General features: G+C 47.3%; 3 protein-coding genes across 6 annotated transcripts; all 3 read right to left on the reverse strand.

The window, feature by feature from the left end:
* Window positions 1-3,457: 3,457 nt before the first annotated feature.
* LOC139785749 (putative nuclease HARBI1) lies at window positions 3,458-14,825 on the reverse strand. 4 transcript variants are annotated; one of them, XR_011722066.1, is made up of 7 exons: window positions 14,295-14,825; window positions 12,271-13,889; window positions 11,847-12,074; window positions 11,437-11,630; window positions 4,472-4,604; window positions 4,162-4,303; window positions 3,458-4,003 (listed from the first exon to the last, which is right to left on the reverse strand). XR_011722066.1 is itself a non-coding variant. In XM_071724932.1 (7 exons), exons 2-7 carry the CDS (start codon window positions 12,271-12,273, stop codon window positions 3,813-3,815), a joined length of 891 nt encoding a protein of 296 aa, XP_071581033.1. In that variant the 5' UTR covers window positions 12,274-12,432; window positions 13,590-14,810; the 3' UTR covers window positions 3,458-3,812. The 4 variants fall into 4 exon arrangements, 1 of the variants encoding a protein (XP_071581033.1); XR_011722065.1 differs by having other exon boundaries at window positions 12,271-14,004; XM_071724932.1 differs by having other exon boundaries at window positions 12,271-12,432; window positions 13,590-14,810.
* Window positions 14,826-17,269: 2,444 nt separating this feature from the next.
* On the reverse strand, window positions 17,270-19,078 carry LOC139785751 (uncharacterized). The gene is made up of 2 exons (XM_071724933.1): window positions 17,989-19,078; window positions 17,270-17,888 (listed from the first exon to the last, which is right to left on the reverse strand). The coding sequence occupies exons 1-2, from the start codon at window positions 18,117-18,119 to the stop codon at window positions 17,330-17,332; spliced, it is 690 nt and encodes a 229-aa protein (XP_071581034.1). The 5' UTR covers window positions 18,120-19,078; the 3' UTR covers window positions 17,270-17,329.
* A 215-nt stretch (window positions 19,079-19,293) lies between these two features.
* On the reverse strand, window positions 19,294-20,456 carry LOC139785755 (uncharacterized). Its single transcript, XM_071724938.1, has 3 exons — window positions 20,377-20,456; window positions 19,609-20,292; window positions 19,294-19,540 (listed from the first exon to the last, which is right to left on the reverse strand). The coding sequence occupies exons 1-3, from the start codon at window positions 20,454-20,456 to the stop codon at window positions 19,294-19,296; spliced, it is 1,011 nt and encodes a 336-aa protein (XP_071581039.1).
* Between the last annotated feature and the right edge of the window lie 3,465 nt (window positions 20,457-23,921).

Raw genomic sequence — 23,921 nt, forward strand, 5'->3', positions numbered from 1 at the left:
GATTGGCGTACGGAGACAAAGTCCAAAGAATCAAAATTGAAGAATTATACTCGTGGTACAGGAGGTGGCCCATTTCCAACTCCTCTAAATGAAATAGAGGAAAGATTGATATCTTTGATGGGTATAGAAGCAATAGATGGTCATCCAAATGTTATAGATCCTGCAGAGGTTAATAGTATTGCTCGGGGGGGGGGGGGGGGTGTTAAGCAATCCCCGGATTCGCGAATTGGTCTGTAAAATGCTGGTTTCGAAGGACCAGAGGGGGGTATCGGCCCCTCACGAAAGCGAATGGTGTGCACGATGCATGCAGCGAGAAGTTACGACAAAAGCAAGCGACTCACCGTTTCGTTGCCCGGTGCCCTCTCGGGTGGTGTTCTCTCGTCGTTCTCGTCCTTCCTTGGGGCTGACGAGTCCTCCGTGGTAGCTGGAAGACAAGCAGGCAGGCAATAAGCAGGAAAACGAGGCAGGCAAGCAAGGTAGTGCAGGCAGACGAGGCAAGCAAGCAAGGCACGAGATTCAACGTGAGTCGGCTCGACGATGTCCGGTGGTGTGATTCGTGTTGACTCGACAATGTCCAAAATGTGAGTGTCCCCGGCTCGCGCTTCTGTGAAGCACCGGCGCGAGCGAGTATTTCTCCCAATAATTGGGAATGCCACCCGCGGGCGGGCAGCAGGGCAGCACGAGTCGGATGAGTCGCGCGAGTATTGACTAGTTATCGCGATCCGCCAACGTTTCGCGCGAGTCATCGAACTCGAAATCGATTTTATCGACGGTACTACTCGACCGTAGTACTTACTTAATTACTAATTACTAATACGGTTAATGGCAAGAGCGATTAACGACGATGGCGCGAATGATCGCTAATGCAATTGCGGACGAATTAGCTAGTAACACGAACTTATCACTAATATTAAAACAACCTGTCTTCGAAGCGCGGATCTAGCTCGCGGCTGGGCTAGGTTCGAAGGAGGCGCGGAGGAGCAGACGCGAGGCGAGGTTGGCAAAATGAAGCGTATTCCCAGGTGTAACAAAAGAACAAGATTTTATTCGATAACAAATATTCGCGGTATTTACAACGGATTGATATGGATTTGATAACAAATGCTCGCGATATTTACAATGGTTCGGGGTGCGCGAGATACAATGATCGGCGTGCCGCGGGCGGCGCAAAGTAAAGCGCGGTGCGCACGGGGCGCGGATACGGCGACGAGATCGCGGTAATTCGGCGCGTGAGGCGGCAGGATAGCTCTGGCGCGAGTCCGGCCACCGAGAAGCGCTCGGTGGAGGCAGAGTACGGAGGCTCTACCCCCGAGGCAGGCTACAAGCGTCTAGAGACGGGGCGGTATCCGGCGAGAAGCGCTCGGTGGAGGCAGAGAAGCGCTCTGCCCCCGTTCGAATAACTCCGTGTGCAAGGAAGCCGGTCGTGTACCGAGACTCGCTCGGTGAAGACAGAGTATGCCAGAGGCTCTCTACCTTTGTTCTGACTAGCGGGTGCGTTGTGTAAGAAAGCTGGTCGTGTTTCGAGAATCGCTCGGTGAAGACAGAGAATGCCGGAGGCTCTCTACCCTCGTTCTGACTAGCGGGTGCGGGAGTTCAGGATCGGTACGGTCGGTGAGCGTGGAGATCAGGACAATCGCGCATCGCCTAGCAAATGCTCGCCTTATATACACGTCGCGGCAGCGTTATGCAGTGGCGGGGATAGCGGCGGCAATCGCGAGCGCCGGGACGGTGCGGCGGAACGATCGAAAGTTACGGCGTCCCGACGCCGCGACTGCGTTCGGCGGTCTTCGGTCGCTGTCGGCACCGCTCGGCGCGTCGAGGCGGTTGCCGCGGTAAATCCGTTTGCGGACTTCCTAACGTTACAATGAAAGCGTTTAAAATAAGGTGGGCACACCGTGCCTGTTCCTCGCCCGGCGGATGGTCGGCCGGGCGGCATCGGCAAGGTGTTAGGCCGGAACTATGCATTTTAGGGGTGCATCGTTACAATATACAGTGCTAATACTAAGGAAGCTAACATCAACTATATACAGAGCAACTAATATATACACGTGAGCTCCAAACAAGTATATATGACTATTTGTAGTATTTATTAATAAATTTTAAAAATACGTGATTCTTATATTTTTTATTTTTTATTTTTTTCTTCCTTTTTTTATTCTAATTGTCTATTATTTCTACTTTTAATTTTATTTTTCCTTTATCTTAATTTTTTATTATTGCTTCTATTTTGCATGTAGCCACAAAATTGGACTAATTCCACTGAACCTGCAATAACACTAATGATGAGTCCTTGCCTCCGGATGAATTGACCACGTTCCCATCTACATTAGCTGACTCACATTCGTCCAGTGATCTGCTAACTACTCAATCCAGGGATATCCTGCTAACTGCTCAATCTTCTATTGCTGTACCGTGTACCTCTGCATCACTTAACACACATGTATCCAATCATTCCTCTGGCCAGAAAACTATCCCACTCAATACTCAATCCTCTACAAATATACTACGTACCTCTGCATTACTTAACACACATGCATCCAATCATTCCTCTGGCCAGAAGACTATCCCACTCAATACTCAATCCTCTACAAATATACTACGTACCTCTGCATCACTTAACACACATGCATCCAATCATTCCTCTGGCCAGAAAACTATCCCACTCAATACTCAACCCTCTATAAATATACCACGTACCTCTGCATCATTTAATACACATGCATCCAATCATTCCTCTGGCCAGAAAACCATCGTACTCAATGCTAAATCCTCTGCAAATGTATCATGTACCTCTGCAACTGGTGCTTTTGGTTCGATCAGCCACCTCTCACATTTATCTAACACAAAGGAAAATGAAACCGTGCTGTCTTCTTCATCTCCATCTTCCCATCCGACAACAAAACCCCAAACTAGCCAATATAAAGCAAAACGTTTGAAAAGGCAAAAGCTTGCAGAAGTTAAGGGTAAGAAGAATGTAAGATACTACATAATTCTACTATATTTTACTTTTTCTTATTCTTATATTTCTTAAACATCTTTATAATTATGATTATTAGAGAGAAATAGAGAGAGAGAGAGAGAGAGAAGAGAGAGAGAGAGAGAGAGAGAGAGAGAGAGAGAGAGAGAGAGAGAGAGAGAGAGAGAGAGAGAGAGAGAGAGAGAGAGAGAGAGAGAGAGAGAGAGAGAGAGAGAGAGAGAGAGAGAGAGAGAGAGAGAGAGAGAGAGAGAGAGAGAGAGAGAGAGAGAGTGGAATAAATCTTAAAAAACTATACCGAAGGTTTCAGTTCTTACCTTAGTCTTTTTTAAAATTAACTTTTCTTTATAATTAACTTGGATTTACTCAAAAACTCTTCTCTTTGTCTCTCCCTCTTAGATCTAGACGTCCAATTACTTCAGGAAATGCAGGCCCAGACTGTTGCACTTAACAAAATATCGGATGCAGTAACAGATATTGCAGTTCACATAAAGCAATTTATTAATGCACCAGTATATGTATGGTATGTACAATAAAATATTATTTAAGATATTTATATCTGTACACATACAAAAAATATTCAAAAATTATAATACCATATTATTCTTATTGCAAAGTTTTTATTGATCCGATTTTATTCAATTTAATTCTCCATTAGCCGATCTGCAAGTCGATTGCGAGTACGTTGACCTTCATTAAATATACCTCTGCCATCTACTATCGGCTGTATCTCTATATTATTATCTAGATTATTCATATCTTCTTCTAAATTCATGATAGCCTCCGGAGGTTCTGGAGGATCAGGTAACACTGCACAAACATTTATAATATGCCCTGCCTATTCCGGCGTGTATTCTAATGTTCTATAACGAAGGAGACACCGAAATTGTTTTTTAAGAACTCCTATGCAGCGTTCCACAGTGCTTCGCGTACTACTGTGGCGTTGATTATAATATTCTTCTCGTGTACCAGGCTCTGCATTAGGAAATGGTGTTAACAGCCATGGCTCCAGTGGATATCCCGAATCTCCTTGAAAATTGAAAAAGAACTCTAATTAACTTCAACAATTTTAACAATAAAATCATGTTTTATCTGTGAGATAATATCAAATAAATTCAATGTTATTGTTTAAAAATTTGATATCTAAAAGACATTTCTATAATAAACATTTTGGCTATTTAAATTACCTAATAGCCAGCAGTGATTGCCATTCTCATACTGTGTTTGAAGGAGCTGCCGCACATAACAGTTTCTCCATACAAAGGAGTCATGGGTAGATCCCGGATATCTTGCTAAGATATTCATAATGGATAAATTCGTGTCGCATATCTATAAACATTATTAATGTTATAACATTAATTTACAAATATTTATTGTAACCATTTGCTATTCAAATTAGAGTATATCTTATTTATGTATATCATTGATAATGATGACAATATGGATCATAGAAACGTACAGTAATTTCCAATAAAATTACAATTAAAAATCAGTTACAATTTGAACATGCTGTGCGTGATATCCTTTTCTGTTAACATACAATCCTTCGTGTACACTAGGAGCTCTAATGGCTACGTTAGTGCCATCTACAAAACCCATTAATCCCGGAATTCTTGTCTTGGTATAATTTCTAAAAAATAAAATTAATTTTTTGTTTTACTTTATTAATAAGTTTCTTTTTACAGGAATCAAATGAGACTGAAGACAATGAAATGCAGGATGAAGAATTTTTACAGGATTTAAATGAGACTGAAGACATTGAAATGCAGGACGAAGAAAATTATGATGACAACTGTGAAAATAATGAAGATTATTAAAACAATAATAATAATATTTGTTTACAATGTTTACTTAATGTCGCATATTGTTTATTAAATTACAGTATAAACTGTTTTGTTTATTAAATTACAGTATATGTGATATTACAGTATAATTATATGTAGCAATGTTAGTCTACTATTTTTATTAACATTCAATTTTGTTCAGGAATCGCGAAATATCTCTCGCCCCATCCGTTTTCGAGCGTTAGATATTGCTCGCCGTGTTTTCGTTCCTGTTGTTGATCTGCGAGACCTTGTCGGACCCGACGTATTCCGCGAAAACTACCTGTTGTTACTCGAATTTCTCGTTTGCTCCTCGGAAATACTCGCGTTATTCGTCGAACCTTCCCTCTCTTTGCGCGCTCGCAAATACCGCCTAGATACCTATTGTGAATACCGCTCGCCTCAGAACTTTTCGATACCTCGACACAGTAACACATTAAACTTTCGATAGCACCAATACCGCATCTCTTAGTAGTCGTTCCTCTCACCAATACCTTAACTGCCGAGTCCTTTTACAAGGCTGTACCAGCCAACCGCGCTTGCGAATCAAAACCCGATCGCGGAGTGCACATTTTGGTCCTTCGAGCCGGATTCGGAGTCAAGAAGACTATCATATCGGCTACGACGCTCGAGGTGCGGAGTGACGATACCCGTTCGCCATGGCGTCCTCAGCCGACAAGCTCCTGGCGAAGCAAACCCAACTGATGGGATCAATAGCTCGTACCCTGACCAATCTTAAAAAACTGGGTCACGCCAAGATGACCAAGGCGGTGTTGCAGAGCCGAATCACAACCCTCAAGGAGAAGTTCTCGCAATCGCTGGACTTGGACGCTGAGATCCGGGCATCCCTCGACGTGAGCACAGCCAAGGAGCTGCCTTACTTCTGCAGCGACCAATTCCAAGCCTGTGAGGATCAGTTCGACGAAGCGCTTGACTACATGTCCGAGGTACTGGCCCAGGTTTCTGGCGTAGACGTGGTCGACCTTAACGTAAGTCACGCTTCAGATTTCATCCACCGTCCGACGACTCAGCTTCCGCGGATCAACCTACCGACCTTCAACGGATCTTTCGACCGCTGGGAAAGCTTTCGCGATCGTTTTAAATCGATGATCATCGACAATCGCAATCTTTCAAATGTAGATCGGATGCATTATCTATGCTCAAGTTTAACGGGAGATGCAAGTGGCGCGCTCAACCATCTCGCGATTACCGACGCGAATTTTACCGTGGCATGGAATATCATTACGTCGCGTTATGAGAACAAACGTCGGTTGATTAACGGTCATTTGCAAACGTTATTTTCGTTGCCACAGCTCGCGTCCGAGACCTTCAAAGACCTTCAGAATCTGCGTGACAAAGCGAATGCCTCAGTTCAAGCGCTCAAAAATCTCGATCGTCCCGTCGATACTTGGAGTGATATCCTCGTATTTCTGATCTCGCAAAAATTAGACAAATTTTCCCGGAAAGCGTGGGAATTACAGTTGAGCGAGACCGTCGATTACCCTACATATGACGAATTGGATAAATTTTTAGAATCGCGTATCCGTGCTTTCGAGGCGATCTCGCCTCCGAAATCCGAGACATCTCAACCGTCGTCTAAATCGAAATCGATCGCTTCTCATTCGACAACCACTGCGAACCTTGCGTGCCCGCTGTGCAAATCTTCGCACTTACTATATCAATGTCCGTCATTCTTAGCGTATACTCCGTCGCAACGATACGAATATGTAAAGAAAGAGAATCGTTGTATCAATTGCTTTGGGTGTAAACATTCGATGAAGGATTGTAAAAGCGCGCGATCCTGCAAAACGTGTCATAAGCGACATCACACCCTACTGCATTTCACGGACGATGCAAAACCGGCTAGCGTAGAGTCCGCTCCTACCGTCGAATCAACGAGTACCGAGCTAACGAAATCGACAGCTAACAAAATCGCGTCTCATTTAATTTTGAATACGATAACGCCGAAGTCAACCGTACTTTTGGCAACCGCTCGAGTTCGTGTTTACTCTCCGCAAGGTCGCTTCGTTTATGCCCGCGCTTTGCTCGACCAAGGTTCCGTCGCGACTTTAATTTCGGAAAATATCGCTCAGCGGTTACGTCTCGCGAAAGTGAAGCAAACTACCCGTATTACCGGAATCGGAGAATCGCAATCGTTGTCGCATTCTGCCGCACACATTTGTGTAACCGCCTCTTTCGGCGACAAACCGGCATTCTCGACGACCGCGTATATAGTCACATCGCTGTCAAAGTACGCACCGAATCGTGTTCAATCGACGTCACAATGGACTCACATCTCTGACCTAACGCTAGCGGATAGGAATCCCATGAGCTCTGATCCGATCGATGTAATTATCGGAGCTGATTTATACGGCCTGCTTATATTAGACGGTGTCCGTAAAGGAAATGCAAGCGAGCCTATCGCGCAAAATACCGCTTTCGGCTGGATACTTTCCGGGCCTCTCGCTCCCGCTTGATCCCTCTATCCCGATTCCGTTCATACTCATCACGGAACGATCCTTGAAAACCTGGATCTCGATCTTCGCCGCTTCTGGGAGATCGAAGAAGTCCCTCATAAAACGCATTTAAGTCCCGAAGAGCAACAGTGCGAAGAGCATTTCGCCGCTACTCATTCTCGCACGCCGGAGAGACGATACGTCGTTCGGTTACCGTTCAAAACCGGCCCCCCTATAGATCTTGGCGAATCCCGCTTTACCGCGTTAGCAAGTTTAGTTCGCTCGGAGCGTCGACTTCTTCGCGAACAAAATAAAACCGCGTTATATCGCGAATTCCTCGACGAATACGAGAAGCTCGGTCATATGACGAAAGTTAACGATACCGACTCACAATCGAGTCACTCTCAAGTTTATTATATTCCGCACCACGCTGTCTTTCGTGAGAGCAGCGTCACCACTCAGCTTCGGGTTGTATTTAATGCTTCCTGCGCTACATCGAACGGTACCTCGTTGAACCATCATTTGCTAATCGGTCCTAAGCTACAAAGGAATCTTGCCGCAGTTATTCTGTTATGGCGCCAGCATCAGTTTGTCTTTACTGCCGACATCGCCAAAATGTACCGGCAAATTCTAATCGATAATCGCGACGTAGACTACCAACGAATTCTCTGGCGCTCGTCGCCCTCCGAGCCAGTCGCGGATTACCGGTTGCTCACCGTAACATACGGCACTGCCTCCGCCCCGTACCTCGCGATTCGCGTCCTGCTACAGCTCGTAAAGGATTATGGAGACGAATTTCCGTTGGCCGCTCTAGTTTTGCGTCTCTTAACGTACGTCGACGACTGTACGTTCGGAGCGGACAACCGTGTCCTCGCGCTTCAAATTCGCGATCAGTTGATTGCTCTTTTGGCAAAGGGCGGTTTCCGGTTACGCAAATGGGCAAGTAATTGTCCCGAGTTGCTTTCCGACATTGATCCCTCAGATCATGGTCTCGCGCGCAATAAGGATCTACACGTCGACAAGCCTCTAAAGATATTAGGCGTCGCGTGGAATCCCGAAAGCGATTCTTTCCATTTCCGCGTAACGACCCCACCGAACCCGGGGCAGACGAAACGTGCGGTGCTTTCCACTATCGCTAAATTGTTTGACCCGTTAGGATGGGTGACCCCCGTTATCGTTGTCGCGAAAATATTCATGCAACGCCTATGGGCCCTAAAATGCGATTGGGACGACGTGTTGCCCGGTGATCTCCTAGAACAATGGCGCGAATATCACAGTCAATTACCGCGTCTCAAACTTATATCGATTCCTCGCTGGACAAAATACGGTTCTAACATCGCTGATTGTGAGATTCACGGGTTTTCGGATGCGTCGACAAAGGCTTACGCCGCGGTCGTATATCTCCGTCTCGTACCGAGAAACGGTCCCGTTACCATTTGCATACTCGTCGCGAAATCAAAGGTCGCTCCAATCAAAACAATAAGCGTACCACGACTCGAGCTTTGCGGCGCGTTACTGCTCGCACAGTTGATGTCCTTCGTTTTTTCGAATCTCGACATTCCCAATCTCCGATATCACTGTTGGATAGATGCAAGTATTGTGTTAGCGTGGCTCAAGCAGTCTCCATCACGATGGAAAGTTTTCGTTGCTAATCGAGTAGCCAAAGTGCAACAGCTTTTACCGAAAGCAATCTGGCACCATGTTCCGACGGCGGATAATCCCGCCGACTGCGCATCTCGCGGTTTGCGCCTTAGTGAACTTGCCGATTGCGCCCTGTGGTGGTCGGGGCCCTCCTGGCTTAAACAATCCCCTGAGCACTGGCCGACGTCATGCTCGTCGCCAATCGAATCTGAAGTATCACGGGAAAACCGAGTCGTCGTGCACGCTTGCGTCGCGCGTGCTATCGAACCGTGGGATCTCGCGACTCGCTATTCCTCGTGGACTAAACTTCTGCGCGTGACGGCGTATCTCATGCGGTTCGCCAAGATCCTTCGTTCTCGCCTCAATTCCATACCGGATAGCAGTGCGGAGGTCAATCTATCGCTCGCATTAGCTCCACGCGAAATTCAAACTGCCAAGATCTTTTGGCTCAAGGAGATTCAGGGTGACATATTTCCGCAAGAAACTGCGAGTCTTGTCGCGCTTAACCCGTATCTCGACACCGATGGCCTCATACGAGTCGGAGGGCGGCTTCAAAAGTCCGATCTCCCCGATTCAGCCAAACATCCAATCGTCCTGCAGTCTCATCCTTTATTATCTCTCATTATATCGCATGCTCACCATACCACACTCCACGGAGGCCCTCACATTACCCTCGCTCACCTCCGTACCGAATTCTGGATTTTGCGCGCTAGAGCAACCGTACGAGCGGTTCTATACCGCTGCGTTAAATGCGCTCGCGAAAAGGCTATCGTCCCGGCGGAACTCATGGGCAACTTACCAGACGTTTGAGTCAATCGATCTTCGCGAGCTTTCGAACATACCGGAGTCGATTATGCCGGACCGATACTCGTACGGTCTGCGAAAGGACGCGGTCATAAGGCTCACAAAGCCTACATCGCCTTATTTATTTGCATGATAACGAAAGCGATTCACCTCGAGTTAGTAAGCGATTACAGCTCGGCGGCTTTCCTCGCGGCGTTTATCAGATTTACAGCGCGACGCGGACGTCCACATAGCATGTACTCCGATAATGGTACGACATTTCAGGGCGCCGAACGAGAACTCGTCGCCGCTTGTAATGCTGCCGTGCGCGATCCCAATTTTTTGAACCGACTAGCAGGCGATCAGATAGCGTGGCATTTCCTCCCTCCTGCGGCTCCACATTTCGGCGGATTATGGGAGGCAGGAGTCCGTAGCGTCAAATATCACTTAAAGCGATGCGTAGGCTCTCACACGCTGACGTACGAGGAGCTGAATACGCTATTGTGCCGAGTCGAAGCGTGTTTAAATTCGCGGCCGATTTCATCAATGTCCGAGAGTCTCGACGATTATAGCGCCCTTACGCCCGGTCATTTTTTGATCGGCGCCAATCTTGTCGCAACTCCCGAACCGAGCGTGCTCGACATCGCTGAGAATCGGCTCTCGCGTTGGCAACTCGTACACAAAATTACTGAAGGTTTTTGGAGGTCTTGGGTGAGCGACTACTTGCATACGCTCCAACAACGCCCGAAGTGGCGCGTTATCCACAACCTGGCCAAAGTTGGTCAGCTCGTTCTCTTACGTAATCCGCTCGCCCCCCCAAGTCATTGGGAACTCGGACGTATTACCGTCTGTCATCCCGGGGATGATGGGCTGACACGCGTCGTTACCGTCAAAACCGCACGCTCCGAATATAAGCGACCCATTGTCAAGCTATGTTTCCTGCCGATCGATATCAATATCGAAACCGAAAAGGAAGCGGTCAAGGCGGGCAGTTCGCGGCCGTGATGCGACCCATCTCCCGGTCACGATACCGAGATGTACATATGTATAAAGCGCCAATGTATTTAGATTTAAGTTTCATTGTATCAACGCACTAAACTCTGTCTTTAGATTTAAGCTTATTATGTATTTAGATGTAAGTTCTCACTGTATTATAATTCTTGTTTCGAATGTAAGCATTCGAGGCGGGCGGTATGTTCAGGAATCGCGAAATATCTCTCGCCCCATCCGTTTTCGAGCGTTAGATATTGCTCGCCGTGTTTTCGTTCCTGTTGTTGATCTGCGAGACCTTGTCGGACCCGACGTATTCCGCGAAAGCTACCTGTTGTTACCCGAATTTCTCGTTTGCTCCTCGGAAATACTCGCGTTATTCGTCGAACCTTCCCTCTCTTTGCGCGCTCGCAAATACCGCCTAGATACCTATTGTGAATACCGCTCGCCTCAGAACTTTTCGATACCTCGACACAGTAACACATTAAACTTTCGATAGCACCAATACCGCATCTCTTAGTAGTCGTTCCTCTCACCAATACCTTAACTGCCGAGTCCTTTTACAAGGCTGTACCAGCCAACCGCGCTTGCGAATCAAAACCCGATCGCGGAGTGCACAAATTTTATAATTTGTTAATTAGTATTGTTTACTGATACTTTTATTTTTTTCATACTTATAGTACTAGTTAACACTTTTAATACTTTCATGTAGAGTTCTTTCATATAAATATAACATAATGTTTCACAGTTTCCAATTGTTAATATATACCTTTCCACCGTTTGCTGTATCTCTTGTGGAGTTGTCGGAAAATGTATCCATTGTCTTAAAAGATGCTCATTAATGGCTAATGTTATTTGCTGCAGAATTACGCTTACAGTAGACTGGGCTATATTTAGCCTACTGTCAACACCGACAGCTTTTTGGTAGCTACCTTGCGCATAAAAATTTAGGGCACACAGTACCTAAATTAATTTATAAGAGTTATATAAGAAATAACAACCTTTATTTAACAAATGCACAGTTTTTTAAACAATTATTCATATTGAATCACTTTATAACTCGAAGTAATAATAATGTTGCACTATTAAGACAAATAAAATTAGAATTCTAAGGACAATGAAATATAACTAAAAACACTAATTTGACTATTATCTTAATTCAATAATTATTTTCCTTACTTTCAGTTCATTAGGGATACATATAGCTCTTCTGTTTGGAGGAAGATGTGGTTTTAACTCTTCTATAACATTTTGGGCTAAATGCTTAGATAATCGGTACATCCCCATAAATTGTTCTTCGGGAATAGCAAACGGATCGGACATATCTCTAATTGTTCTTCTCAAAATTTGAGATGCACGTAATGCAGCAAGGTGTTGCATCTCTCTCTCACGACGTATTGCGGCTAACTGTAATATTTATATAAAAGAAATAAATATTATTATTGCATAAATCTTGTAACATAAAAAAAATATGTATATATGTACATTATATTTGTAATAACGATTCCATGGATATTTTTTATTATTTAATTAAGAAAATTAAGAAATAATATACATATATATATTTATGCTTAAAAAAATTAAAAATATTTTTAATACTTACCATTCTGTTATGTAACACGCGCGCTCATACAGAAATACGGCTACCATTTCACTCAGTTAACCTGCTTTCGGTGCTTTACGCAACCACATTCCGATCGGAATTGACTTTCCGCTTGCTTGCGAGGTGCCGGAAACTTTCAGATCGTTTCGGAAACTTTCCGATCTATTCGGAAACAATCCGAGTGTCTATAATAGCAAAACTGTCGAAAAACGGAATTATTTCGATCGAAATTCATTCCGAATAAGTCCATAATAGGTCCCCAGAGTAGTGACCGAATCCTGATCCAATAACGCGCGGACTATGCTATGTCGACCGTTGAGCCCGCTCACCTTAATCCAAGCGGTGGCTAATAAAATATTCGATTTTGAAAAGCTAGTGTGAGATAATAAATGCGACGTTATCTCGGCATTTGTGTCTGTCTTCAAGTCCGTGGATGAAGGTGAGCTCTCAATTGTCGAGTTATTATTATTGACATCGGTAGCATGAAGCAACGTATGTTGCTTCTGCTGACATTGACGGCACGTGTTCTTGCTCGAACACGCATCGCGAGTGTGCCGTGTACTCAAACAGTTGAAACAGCAACGGAGTTCACGCCGTTGAGCTATGCCTTTATTATGAAAGTCCGGACACGCGGACAAGAAGTGCGTCTTCTGACACATGGGACATTTGGACGAATTTGCGTTCACTGCGTGACTTTGAACTGAGGAATTTTGTTTATTGCCCTTGGCATGAGGCGAAGCCGGGAGAATATTTTCGAGCGCGCGTATTCGAGAGATCAAAAATTTATCAAGCTGATCGTATGTTGGATATTCCAACATATCGCCAAGTTGCAATTCCCAGGCTTTTCGGATGCCTTTATCAAGTTTTTGAACGAGCAAATAAACTAGAATGTCGTCCCAGGTATCAACAGACCGACCGAGGTTCCTTAAAAACTGGATCGCTATATTCGCTTTATCGCGCAACGCGGTGAGAGCCACTGCGGAATCAGAAGTCGCTTGGGGAAGCGTATGAAGAGCATGCACGTGATCATGTACCAAACGACGGCGATTATCATATCGCGATAACAATAAATTCCCTATCTTGAAATTCGCGTCAGTTAGTGCCAGATTGCGTATGGCATCGCTGGCTTCACCCTTAACACAAGAATGCAAATATTGCAGACGATTAACGTCTAACAAGTCGCGATTGTCAATAATTAAGGCCGTAAACTGATCTCGAAACGCTTCCCACTCGCGAAACTCCCCCGAGAATTTAGGAAAACTTATACGCGGAAGGTGAAACGCGGAACGCAGCGTTGCGTTGAGATGATACTGGCTTACGGGTGATGACTCCTGGGACGGCGGCTGCGACTCCAGCTTGCTCATCCACTCGGCCATGTAGTCGGATGCTGACAGGAACGTTTCCTCGCACTTGTCGAATCGATCCTCGGTGAAGTACCGATTCATTATGAGGAACTCGTTGGATGCGGCGGCCATGATCTGACCGTGAAGTCGTTCAAATTTAGCGAAGTTGTCTTCCAGCTACTGCAATCGGTGGCGGACTACTCCCAGTGTGAGATTCGCTTTTCCGATTTTCTTGAAGTTGTCAAGAGCTCGTTCGATCGCGTGGATCGTCACTTTCTGCTGTGACATAAGGTCCTCCATCTTTCAAATGTCCGTGAATTCTGCGAATAGTAGGGGAGACCGGGGCCTAACCGTCGCCGGGGTTGAACCGTCAAATCAAATATCTCGGAACCTGTATATTGTGCGAACTCGCTATTAACATTGTAAACGCTGCTTATGGTACCCATGTGACCAACGGAGTTTCGGCAGGTTACCTGCCGTGTTATGATTTTTACGAGGGCAAACGTGTTTTCGGAAGGTGAAAGTTACATTTTCTGCGCGTGGAAATTTTGTAATATCTGCAATAATATTTGCTCTCCAAATCTCGAGGTACGTGATTATAAAGAGTAATGCATGCTGAACACGAATCCAGTGTAGTTTTTTCATTATCGTTGATGTCTAATATTTCGTGGGCGATCAAACCTGAAACTTGTGTTTGGGGTTAATCCGTCAGTAAGCAGTCCGGGTGCATTTCCAAGGCATTTCCGGGCATTTCCAGGGTCACTGCATATGGAATATGGATGAGACGGGAATTACAACCGTTCAGACACCAAATAGAGTCATCGGACGTCGAGGAGTGAAACAAGTCGGGCGAGTGACTTCTGCGGAAAGAGAAACCCTCGTAACTATTTTTTAATAACGTTTCGCATAAAAATTTTAAATAAATTTTTATATTTTTTTCTTAAAAAACAATTATTAAGATGTATTCTATCATTTTTCAGGATTAGATGTACGTATATGTATTGAAAATGCAGTGTGACGGTTAAACCCCGGCATTTTTGAGATTTCAATTTTTCCACCGTTGTCGTTTTTGCTCTATACCGGTTAAACAAAGCGACGTAGATAAAAATTTCCTATATAAATTTTGTAGCTAAAGGTTCACTCTTTACAGTGGTATACCACATTTAACTAAAATTATTTATTTTCTTGTTAAAAATCGGCACCGAAAAAAAACTGACGGTTAGGCCCCGGTCTCCCCTACAGTTGCACGCCTATCCGGCTCGAAGGACCAGAAATTATGTTGGCGCGTTTCCGGGCGTAACTCCGGTTCGCCAATTAGCGTAAGAGCGGGCTCTACCCCGACAGGGATAAGGCGTACGAATGAGTGAGGACACTTAGATAGTTCACAATCGAGCAAAGCTCTCGTTTAATCAACGTCTGTACAATCTTTGGCAAGGTTTATAATCGACGCACCTTTACAATAAGCAGGCGCGATCTTTCGGTTCACATGCGTGTAACTTGCACGTGATGCGAGAGTGTTTACTGGGCGCGAGCCCACGTGACGCGTGAGTGTTCGCCAGTCACGAATATGAAAGCGCACTTGTGGCGATGACAATTAGCGGAAGCACTTGCGGCGGTTAATTAGCTGGCGCACTTTAGCGCGTACAATTTCGAGCGCGCGTGTAGCGCCTAACGTAGCTGCACTGAGCACCTTCACCACGCGCGAGCCGAGTCAAGTCTGCCGAGCGCAATACGGCGACGGCTATGAGCGGGCACACGACGGTGCGGAAAGAAACGCGCACAGAGACGCGAATATGCACCGGTCGCAGGATGCGACGGTGAAATTGCAGGCGCACTGAGGCGCAGTGGAACGAGTGAGTAGGTATAGACGGCCGCTTCCACCCCGGGGGCAATGAGGGGGGGTGAGGGGAGGGGGGGTATCGGGTTACGCGGGGGGTGAGGGGGAGGGGGAGGGGGCGGGGTATCGGGTTACACAGGGGTATCGGATTACGAGGGGGAGGGGGGAGGGGGGGGGAGGTTTCGGATTACGAGGGGGTGAGGGGGAGGGGGGGTATCGGATTACGAGGGGGTGAGGGGGAGGGGTGGTGACCTTGGCATACCACATGTATGACTCACCGGGATGACTCATATCCGGGATGACTCACCGGGATGACTCATATCCGGGATGACTCATCGGGATAAATTTTTGCATAACGCATAACCTCTGGTTTTACCGGGATGACTCACCCGCGCCGCGGGTCCGTGCCGCGCCGCGCGGGGGGGGTCCGCGCCGCGCCGCGCCGCGGGTCCGCGCGGGGGGGGGGTCGGCGTCGCGCCGCTGGTCCGCGAGGGGGGGTCGGCGTCGCGCCGCGGGTCCGCGAGGGGGGGTCGGCGTCGCGCCGCGGGTCCGCGCCGCGCCGCGGGTCCGCGAGGGGGGGGTCGGCGTCGCGCCGCGGGTCCGCGGGGTCCGCGTGACGGTCGCGTTAGCGATCTTACCTTTTAATTTTGACGAGGAGGGGTCCCATGGCCGCGACCCTCCATTCGTCGCAACATAGCCAGTAAAGCCTCCCGCGGATTCTGGGCACCAGGGCGGCGGTTAGCGGGAGGAGGAGGAACCGCTAGAACTGGAGCCGCTAGAATTGGAACCGCGTCGAACAAAAGTTCGTCATCTAATCTATTGTCCTCCTCCGTCGGAACATACGCGCGACCCTGCGCGAGGGCCGCGGCGTAAAACTGTGCCCGCCCGCGTCCGAGGGCCGCGCGGTGATCCACGTAAACTTGCACCCGCCCGCGTCCGAGGGCCTCGCGGTGATCCACGTAAACTTGCACCCGCCCGCGTCCGATACCAAGTGGTCGGATAGGGTTCAGCAGCGCCCGCCCGCGTCCTATGGCGGGTGGCTGACGCGGGGGTTCGGGAGCAGGCGGAGCAGCGAGCCACTCACCCTGATCCTGATCACTGTCAGAGTCGTTTGATTCCTTATAATCACCCACTTTTACACGGCCTCGCACAATTTCTAGAGGAGGCATCACACACAAACAAACAAACAAATACTGAATATAATTATAAAAATGTATATAAACGAAACACGTTGCACGCTCACGTACGGCCACGACGAGACTGAATTCAATGACGCTTCAGACGGTTACAGAACGGAGAAGTCGCCAGAGAAAAATATAATGGCGGTGTATAAAACTGATAGTCGCTTCCAGCGAAGTCTCGCGCTACAAAGGCGAGCGACGACGTCCGCTAGAATTTCGGCTGCTTGAATATACAAACAAGTATCGCATATCATAATATAGAAGCGAGGCGCCGATGCTCCGGCCGACGTCGCATATACGGCTCGAATAGAAATGCGCGCGAAGAAATTATAGTATGATTTATACTTAAAAAACAATCTATCTACGCAGTACGTAAAAGACAAAGGAAGAAATGACGTCATCGGGACGATGATCGACTCGATAACGCGTCGAACCTGTCGGAACATGTTCGTCGTAAACAACATTTTTCTAGAAAAAGGGGGTCTTATCGCGTAGACTAAACAATTTCACGTTATTTTTTACGACGCAGTACGCGAGACAAAGGAAGAAATGACGGATCGACGATGATCGACCGCATCAAAGCGATGATAAAAATTAAGGTAGGGATGGACATGCATGCAAAGAAATTACATCGTTCATTTAGGTGTAAAAAAGCCTGTTTATTTAACTCTTCTTTTTTACACAATATATCTTACATACTAAAAAACTAAAGCTGCGAGCTCACAATCGATGAGCTGATTCGTATTGAACGCATCGCTAGCGTATATTACATTCGACGCTTCCTTGGGATCCGTCACGGTGGACGCGATATCGGAGAACTGCGCAAACTTTGCATCGACCGTCGCAAGTATTCTGACCAAACGATCGAATCTCGCCTCGATGCACCGATCGAGATCGAACATACGACGCAACGTCGATTCGGTCATCATCAAGCGTACGTTTGCAGATTCAAGACGTATGAGTTTGACGTTATTAACCGACGTACAAACTCTCACCGTTAGCGGTCCAACATTTATAAAACTATGGACATCTTTGTAGTCGTTGCGAAAGAAATTCTGAATGTTTCGCCGCTGCTCGTAGAGTGCCTTCCACGTTTCGAGAGACAACAGCAGTTCTTTTCCTCGATGATCTCCAACGGCGATCTCCACGTAGCTCGGTGGGCCCACGTTGATACCAATTTCGAGGAATTTATATCCCGTAGCTGTCAGCGCGTATCGTCTGCCGAGTATACGTACCGCGCGACGGTCCCGCGAAATGCTGTATAAAAGAAATGAAATTAGTTTATTTTCGTAAGTAATACAATTTGCAAAGATATAAAAACTGGGAGAGGCTCTATTTTTTCTTAAAAGAAACTTACCTATTACATCTGGCCTCATACGTTTGAGTTTCAACGTCGTGAATCGGCACGTAATAATTCACGGCATTCGCGCGTTTTGCACCGTTGTTGCTGTTGCTGCTGCTGCTGCTGCATCCTTCAAAGGAGAACATTTTTCCTCTCGGCTCTCTGAGAAGTTGACCGTCAGTACAAGCGATCGCGACAAGACTGATCGTGTAAAATTAAGCTAGTATACGCAACAATTCCAAAAGTAATGATGTGGTGGGGGAAAGGGAGAGGGGGAATTAATGTTTATATATAGAACTGCGCAGTGGATTTTTTTTATTAGGAGAGGGGGAAGTAAAGCCTACTCTAACGGTGATGATGAGGGAGGGGGAGTAAGAAATAAAAACATTATAAAAAGTTATATATAATTTATTTTAAAAAAAGATTGCAAATTCTTATGGCGTCGCGCGCGACCACCAGTTAAATAGTTTTATTACATTTTGTAACGCGCAATTCTTTTCATGTTTTCCGCATCGCATAGTATTGGTGTCATCTAGTTTATTCAAAGATTCGATATCTTCGTAATGCGCATCCAGAGTCTCGACGATTAGGTTTTTTCGCGCATAATTCTCCAGCAGATCCACCAGCCATTCTCGTTTCTGACATCCCTTGACGTACACGAGAGTCGGCATCTCGTCGTCGTCGTCATCGTCTTCTTTCTCATCATCGTCTTCTTCTTCTACACCAAGCACGGCCGATGTAATCAGGCGTTTCACCATGCTGTACGGCACGTTTCCGTCTTCCCATCGTAATCCATGGTGATTGCGAATCAACCAGGTAGCGCACGATTTATCGGATTTTGTGAGGAGATTCCACGGCATGGGGTAATTAAAGATGTGATGCGACAGAACGCAGCCTTTTCTCAGCACCGCCACCTCCTTCACGACAAATTTCATCCCGACGAGGAATCCTTGCAGGTCCACGAATGTTGGTACGGACATGACGAGATTTCTTTATCTCTCTCTCGTCAATGCGTCAATCGAGAGGAATGACGCGCAACTCTGCAAACCGTCTCGCGACACTCTGATTTATACTTCCCCCTCCCTTGCCCCTCTCAATAATTGTATCGAAGACTGATGGAAAGAGAGAGAGAGAGAGAGAGAGAGAGAGAGAGAGAGAGAGAGGAGAGAGAGAGAGAGAGAGAGAGAGAGGGAGAGAGAGAGAGAGAGAGAGAGAGAGAGAGAGAGAGAGAGAGAGAGAGAGAGAGAGAAAATATTCACGTCGACGTTGCCGCGAACGCTCAGGACTATTTTGCGCACCACGTTCGTCAACGGGTTGTACTCAATCACGCGGTCGTGTATGATGAGACAGTAAGCGGAGGTATTCGGTCGGTACGTTCTCCATGCAATCGAATTCTATTCTGACATCCACGGTGGCGTTTTTGACGGATTCGTTTTGGCGAGAGCAATCGATGATCACAAACGGGCCGTTACGTAGAAAAGTCGTAACGGTGAGACTCGGCTCGAGATATTCGTATCCGTAGTAGCCCTTGCAGAAACGCGCGTACATATCGTACAGAATCGCCCATCTGTGTTTACCAAAATCCAAATTCAAGTCGTCGTACGGATAAACTTCTGAGTTTAGATAGAGTTTTACGTTGGTAAGTTGCAATCGTCGAATCGACTTGTGTCGGCGGACATGACGTTCTTCCGACCCGTCTGCAGAGCGAAGACGACGTATCGCGGTTTCTCGAGCTGAGTCGCGGTCTTAATGGCCCACGAGTGCTTGGTCGTGTTCTGCAACAGGGGATACTCGTACAGATCCCACGAACGGAAACCCATACTTAGATATCGTCCGTTTTCCAAGGTGCGCAACATCGACAGCTTGTTGATCTCATTCAATACCACGTGAGGCATTTGCCATTGTATCTTATGTATTTTGATGGTGGGCTCCAACGCGAGACTTCCCACCAGGGAATTGTTGTCGTTGCGCGATCGTATCATGACCAATTCGTGACGAGCATTGATCACCACGCGTTTGTAATCCTCGCAAAATCCCAGTAACGTGTTGAGCGGTACGCAGAAATTGAAATATCCATTCGGGTTATTCTGTGGCTCCCAGCCAGCGTTTCTCAGGATCACGCTTCTGTCGGACGATACCGTAACGTAGTTCTTGAGCGTGCTGGTTATTCCTACGTTTCTGCAGCGATCAATCTCCATACCGTCGAGCTCGTATCGAATCTCGTCGAACATGAACGCAACGCAATTAGTCCCCAATACCACGTTATCGACTTGGCCGGCTGCTCTGGTCACCATCAATGTTCCTTCGACGTAGAGAAAACTTTCGCACGGCAACGTATACAGATCCTGCTGTTGTATGGGTATTCGTATCTCGTCGCTATAGTCGAACGTTGTGTTGGCGTACGGGTTGTACGTGTGAGTCTCGATCTTGACGATGCGATCGTCGAAGACCGGCTCGCCTCCGATGTTGAGAATTTCAGTCATCGTTCAGATGTTTCGCACCGCGAATCCCAGAGATTGTAAAAATTTAACGTTCAACGCGTTGAGCTTCTTTCTCGTCGCTTGTTTAACACCGCCAAATGTCGACTTGACGATATCGTCGATCGGCGCAGCCGTAAAGATATTATTGTTGTTATCTGTCGCGTGCTCCGAGTCGTTCAACACTAGCATCTCATATGTCGCGCGCACACTCACGCTCACGCACACGGCTGCCGCGTTATCGCTCTCGCCGTCGTACGTGCAATCTGACGGTGATCTCTTCTCCGCGAAAATCGAGCAATCGTCCGTCTTGATCAGCGACGCGTATCGTTAGATCAGTAACGCTCCGCGCGATGATCGGCAGGTAAATGATCTGCGCCGGCGTTTCCGATATCTTATATCCCGGTGGTACGCTCGGTGAAAACTCGTGTATCGTATGAACGCGTTTGCCGTTGCTGTACGCACCCGCGGTCACGTTACACTCCACGCGGATAATGTTTACGTTGATAATATTAATCGGTGCGTCCGATTCATGCCACTGTCCCGGCTGCAATACACGCGTCGACGAGAATCCCAGTAGCGATCCGACGTTGTTCGGTTTGTTAAAGTTCACTCTGAAAGCGCACTTGATCTCGCTCTTCATCGTATTGTAATTTGCGCGAAGCACTATCGGGTACTCCGCGACCTCGTCTTCATAGCCGTTCGCGCGAACGGTCTCCTCTCGCGCGATATTCGCGACCGACATACGATCGTCGTCGTCGTTGGAACGAACCACGCGTCGCGGACGTTTCCGTGAAATTTTCACGTTTCAAAAACTCGTGTATGGCCCGTATCTCGTACGATCCCTCGGGAATCGTAATTTCCGTGTCATCCTCGTCGAAATAAAATTTATTATTCAAAGAATTCACGTTCGGAATCGTGTGATAAGTCTCAAAACACGTTAGACCGAGCTCGTAGTCACCGTCGCTCAGATCCACGGCGGGAAAATAGTGCTCCGCGAGGATGCTGCTCTTCCCGGTCAGCGTGAACGTTATAGACATGTCGACGAGAGCTGTTCGACGAACACTGAGTCTCCGCAAGGCGCGTCGTCAGGTTTTAAATTAGCGTCGATCGTCGTCGATCGTCCGGAGAAATTGCAAGCACAATTGTCCACAGATGCTCTGATCGTATCGCTGATAAGACGTGTGATTGTACTCGATCTTCGTCACGCTCGGTCCGAAATATCGCACCAGTTCTTTCGGTGGCCGAAGATTGCCGAAACTGTCGAAATATACGACTCGATCTCTCTTCTTGGCGTACGCTACCCAATGGGTGCCGGGGCCCGCTGCATCGTCCAAATTCACGATACCGCTCTCGTTTCGATGTACGCCATCGACGATCGGTAACGAATCACGCATGAAAACACCTCTGAAGAACGGTACGCGCATTCGCTTTGCCAATCGACTCAATTGTACGTTAGTCGTAATACCCGTGGGCATATTTAACGTCTTTTTGACGTTTTTTTTTTCTTTCTAATCTTCAACGCTACTCCTCGCCCGCGTTTGTGCGGGCCGAGATACAGTCCTTGTCCATATTTGTATGGAGCGAGATAAAGTCCGCGACCTTCCATGGCGCGATTGTGACGTTGCGTCCTCTTCCAGCTGACGCCGCGCGGCTTTGCTAGCGTTCATCGCCGTAGTAATTCCGGCCGCTCCGCCGGCCAGAGAACCGAGAACTCCCAACAACGGTAGAATCGGCAATACGCCACCTCGTTTCGCTGTCGGAAGTATCCGTTTTCTTCGTCGAACCTTTTCCTCGTTCGTGTTTGTCGTGTTTTCAAACCCATTCCGAGCTTCGTCTTAGCTTTCATAGCCGCCCAGACGGCTGTAGCGGCAGCCCTCTCTCCGAGAGTCGAATCTCTCGCGATGACGCGTCCCAGCGCTCTCTCGGCGAGTATCTTGTCAGCCGCGTGTCTCTCGGTGAGCTCTTTGCTACGCGAATAGTCTATGTCGTGCTCGCGACACGCCGCGTCCAATGGATTTACACCCGGATCACCTCTAGCCAATCGTTCTTGCAAACGAGTACCCGGACCGCAAACTGATAGCCGGGAATGTGCAATTCGAACGGAAGTGCACCAATCGCGCGATTAAACAGACCTCCACCTGTTTTTTTTTTGTTTTCATTGACATGCGCCGCATTCGGCGCTAAAATCGCGAATGTTCAAAGGTCTCGACAGCAGGACGAACATCTGTGCGACTGAGCGATTCGCGGTGCCGCGCATCTATAAATAGACGTTCAAACGAGAAAGTTCGATTCAGTCGTACAAAGCGTGAGGAAAAAAAATGAGATTTGTGCGACAACCGTGGGCGATTCGCGTGACGAATTGCGACGACAGATCACGACCGATGGAGGGCAACGCGGAGAAGCGCAGACACGGTACGATGCTGCCGACTACTATACGCGCGATCATTTGCGGTCCCTCGAATTGCGGTAAAACCAACGTTCTGATAAGTTTGCTGGAAAGTCCGCACGGTGTACGTTTCGAGAATGTGTACGTGTACTCGAAATCGCTGCGACAACCGAAATACCGATATCTGGAGAATTTATTGACATCGATCGACGAAATCGGCTACTACACCTTCTCCAATAACAGTGACGTCATTCCACCGAGCGACGCGTGCCCAAACTCGATATTCGTCTTCGACGACGTGGCGTGCGATAAGCAAGACACTGTGAGAGAGTATTTCTCAATGGGCAGGCACTCGAGCGTCGACTGCTTTTATCTCTGTCAGACGTACGCGAGAATACCTAAACATCTGATACGCGACAACGCGAATCTGCTGATCCTATTCAAACAGGATGGTACTAATTTGAAACACGTGTACAACGATCACGTAAATACCGACATGTCGTACGATGAATTTTGCTCGTTGTGCCACGATTGTTGGCAATGCAAGTACGGATTCGTAGTGATAGATAAGGACAGCGCGCTTTCGGACGGCCGATACAGAAAAGGGTTTAACGTGTTCGCGATACCGCAAAAGCGGTCAGTCGTCGCCGATACGTCGTCGAAGGTGAAACGTTAGCGTTACAGAGAGAGAGATCGACGCTCTGCTTTGTTTTTTTTTCCCCCGCGATGGCTGCGATCGACGGGAGCGAGACGATTCGCGAACGCGAGAAGATCGTGAAAGATATTGCGAAAACGAGTAATTCGATTCGTAGAAACTTCGCGCTTTGAAGACCGGTAAGATCGAGAAGGACATTGAGTTGGACACGCACTTTAACCTCTCATCGGGCCGCTGAAAAAGATCGTCGACAACTCGAGCTTGACCGCGGTAAAGAAGGAGAAGCCGGAAAGCGTCGCTGGTGAGGAGGAGGAGGATGCTACACCGAAGATAAAGAGGGAACGATTAGACTCCTGGTCGGATCTCTCATCGTCGACACCGCGTAAATCTAATCAATCGAAACGCTCGATAGTACTACCGATAACCT

Source organism: Temnothorax nylanderi, unplaced genomic scaffold (assembly GCF_030848795.1).
Source record: "Temnothorax nylanderi isolate EJ_2023f unplaced genomic scaffold, tnyl_v1.0 TNYL_tig0876_pilon, whole genome shotgun sequence".
In the NCBI taxonomy this organism is placed as follows: Eukaryota; Metazoa; Arthropoda; class Insecta; order Hymenoptera; family Formicidae; genus Temnothorax; species Temnothorax nylanderi.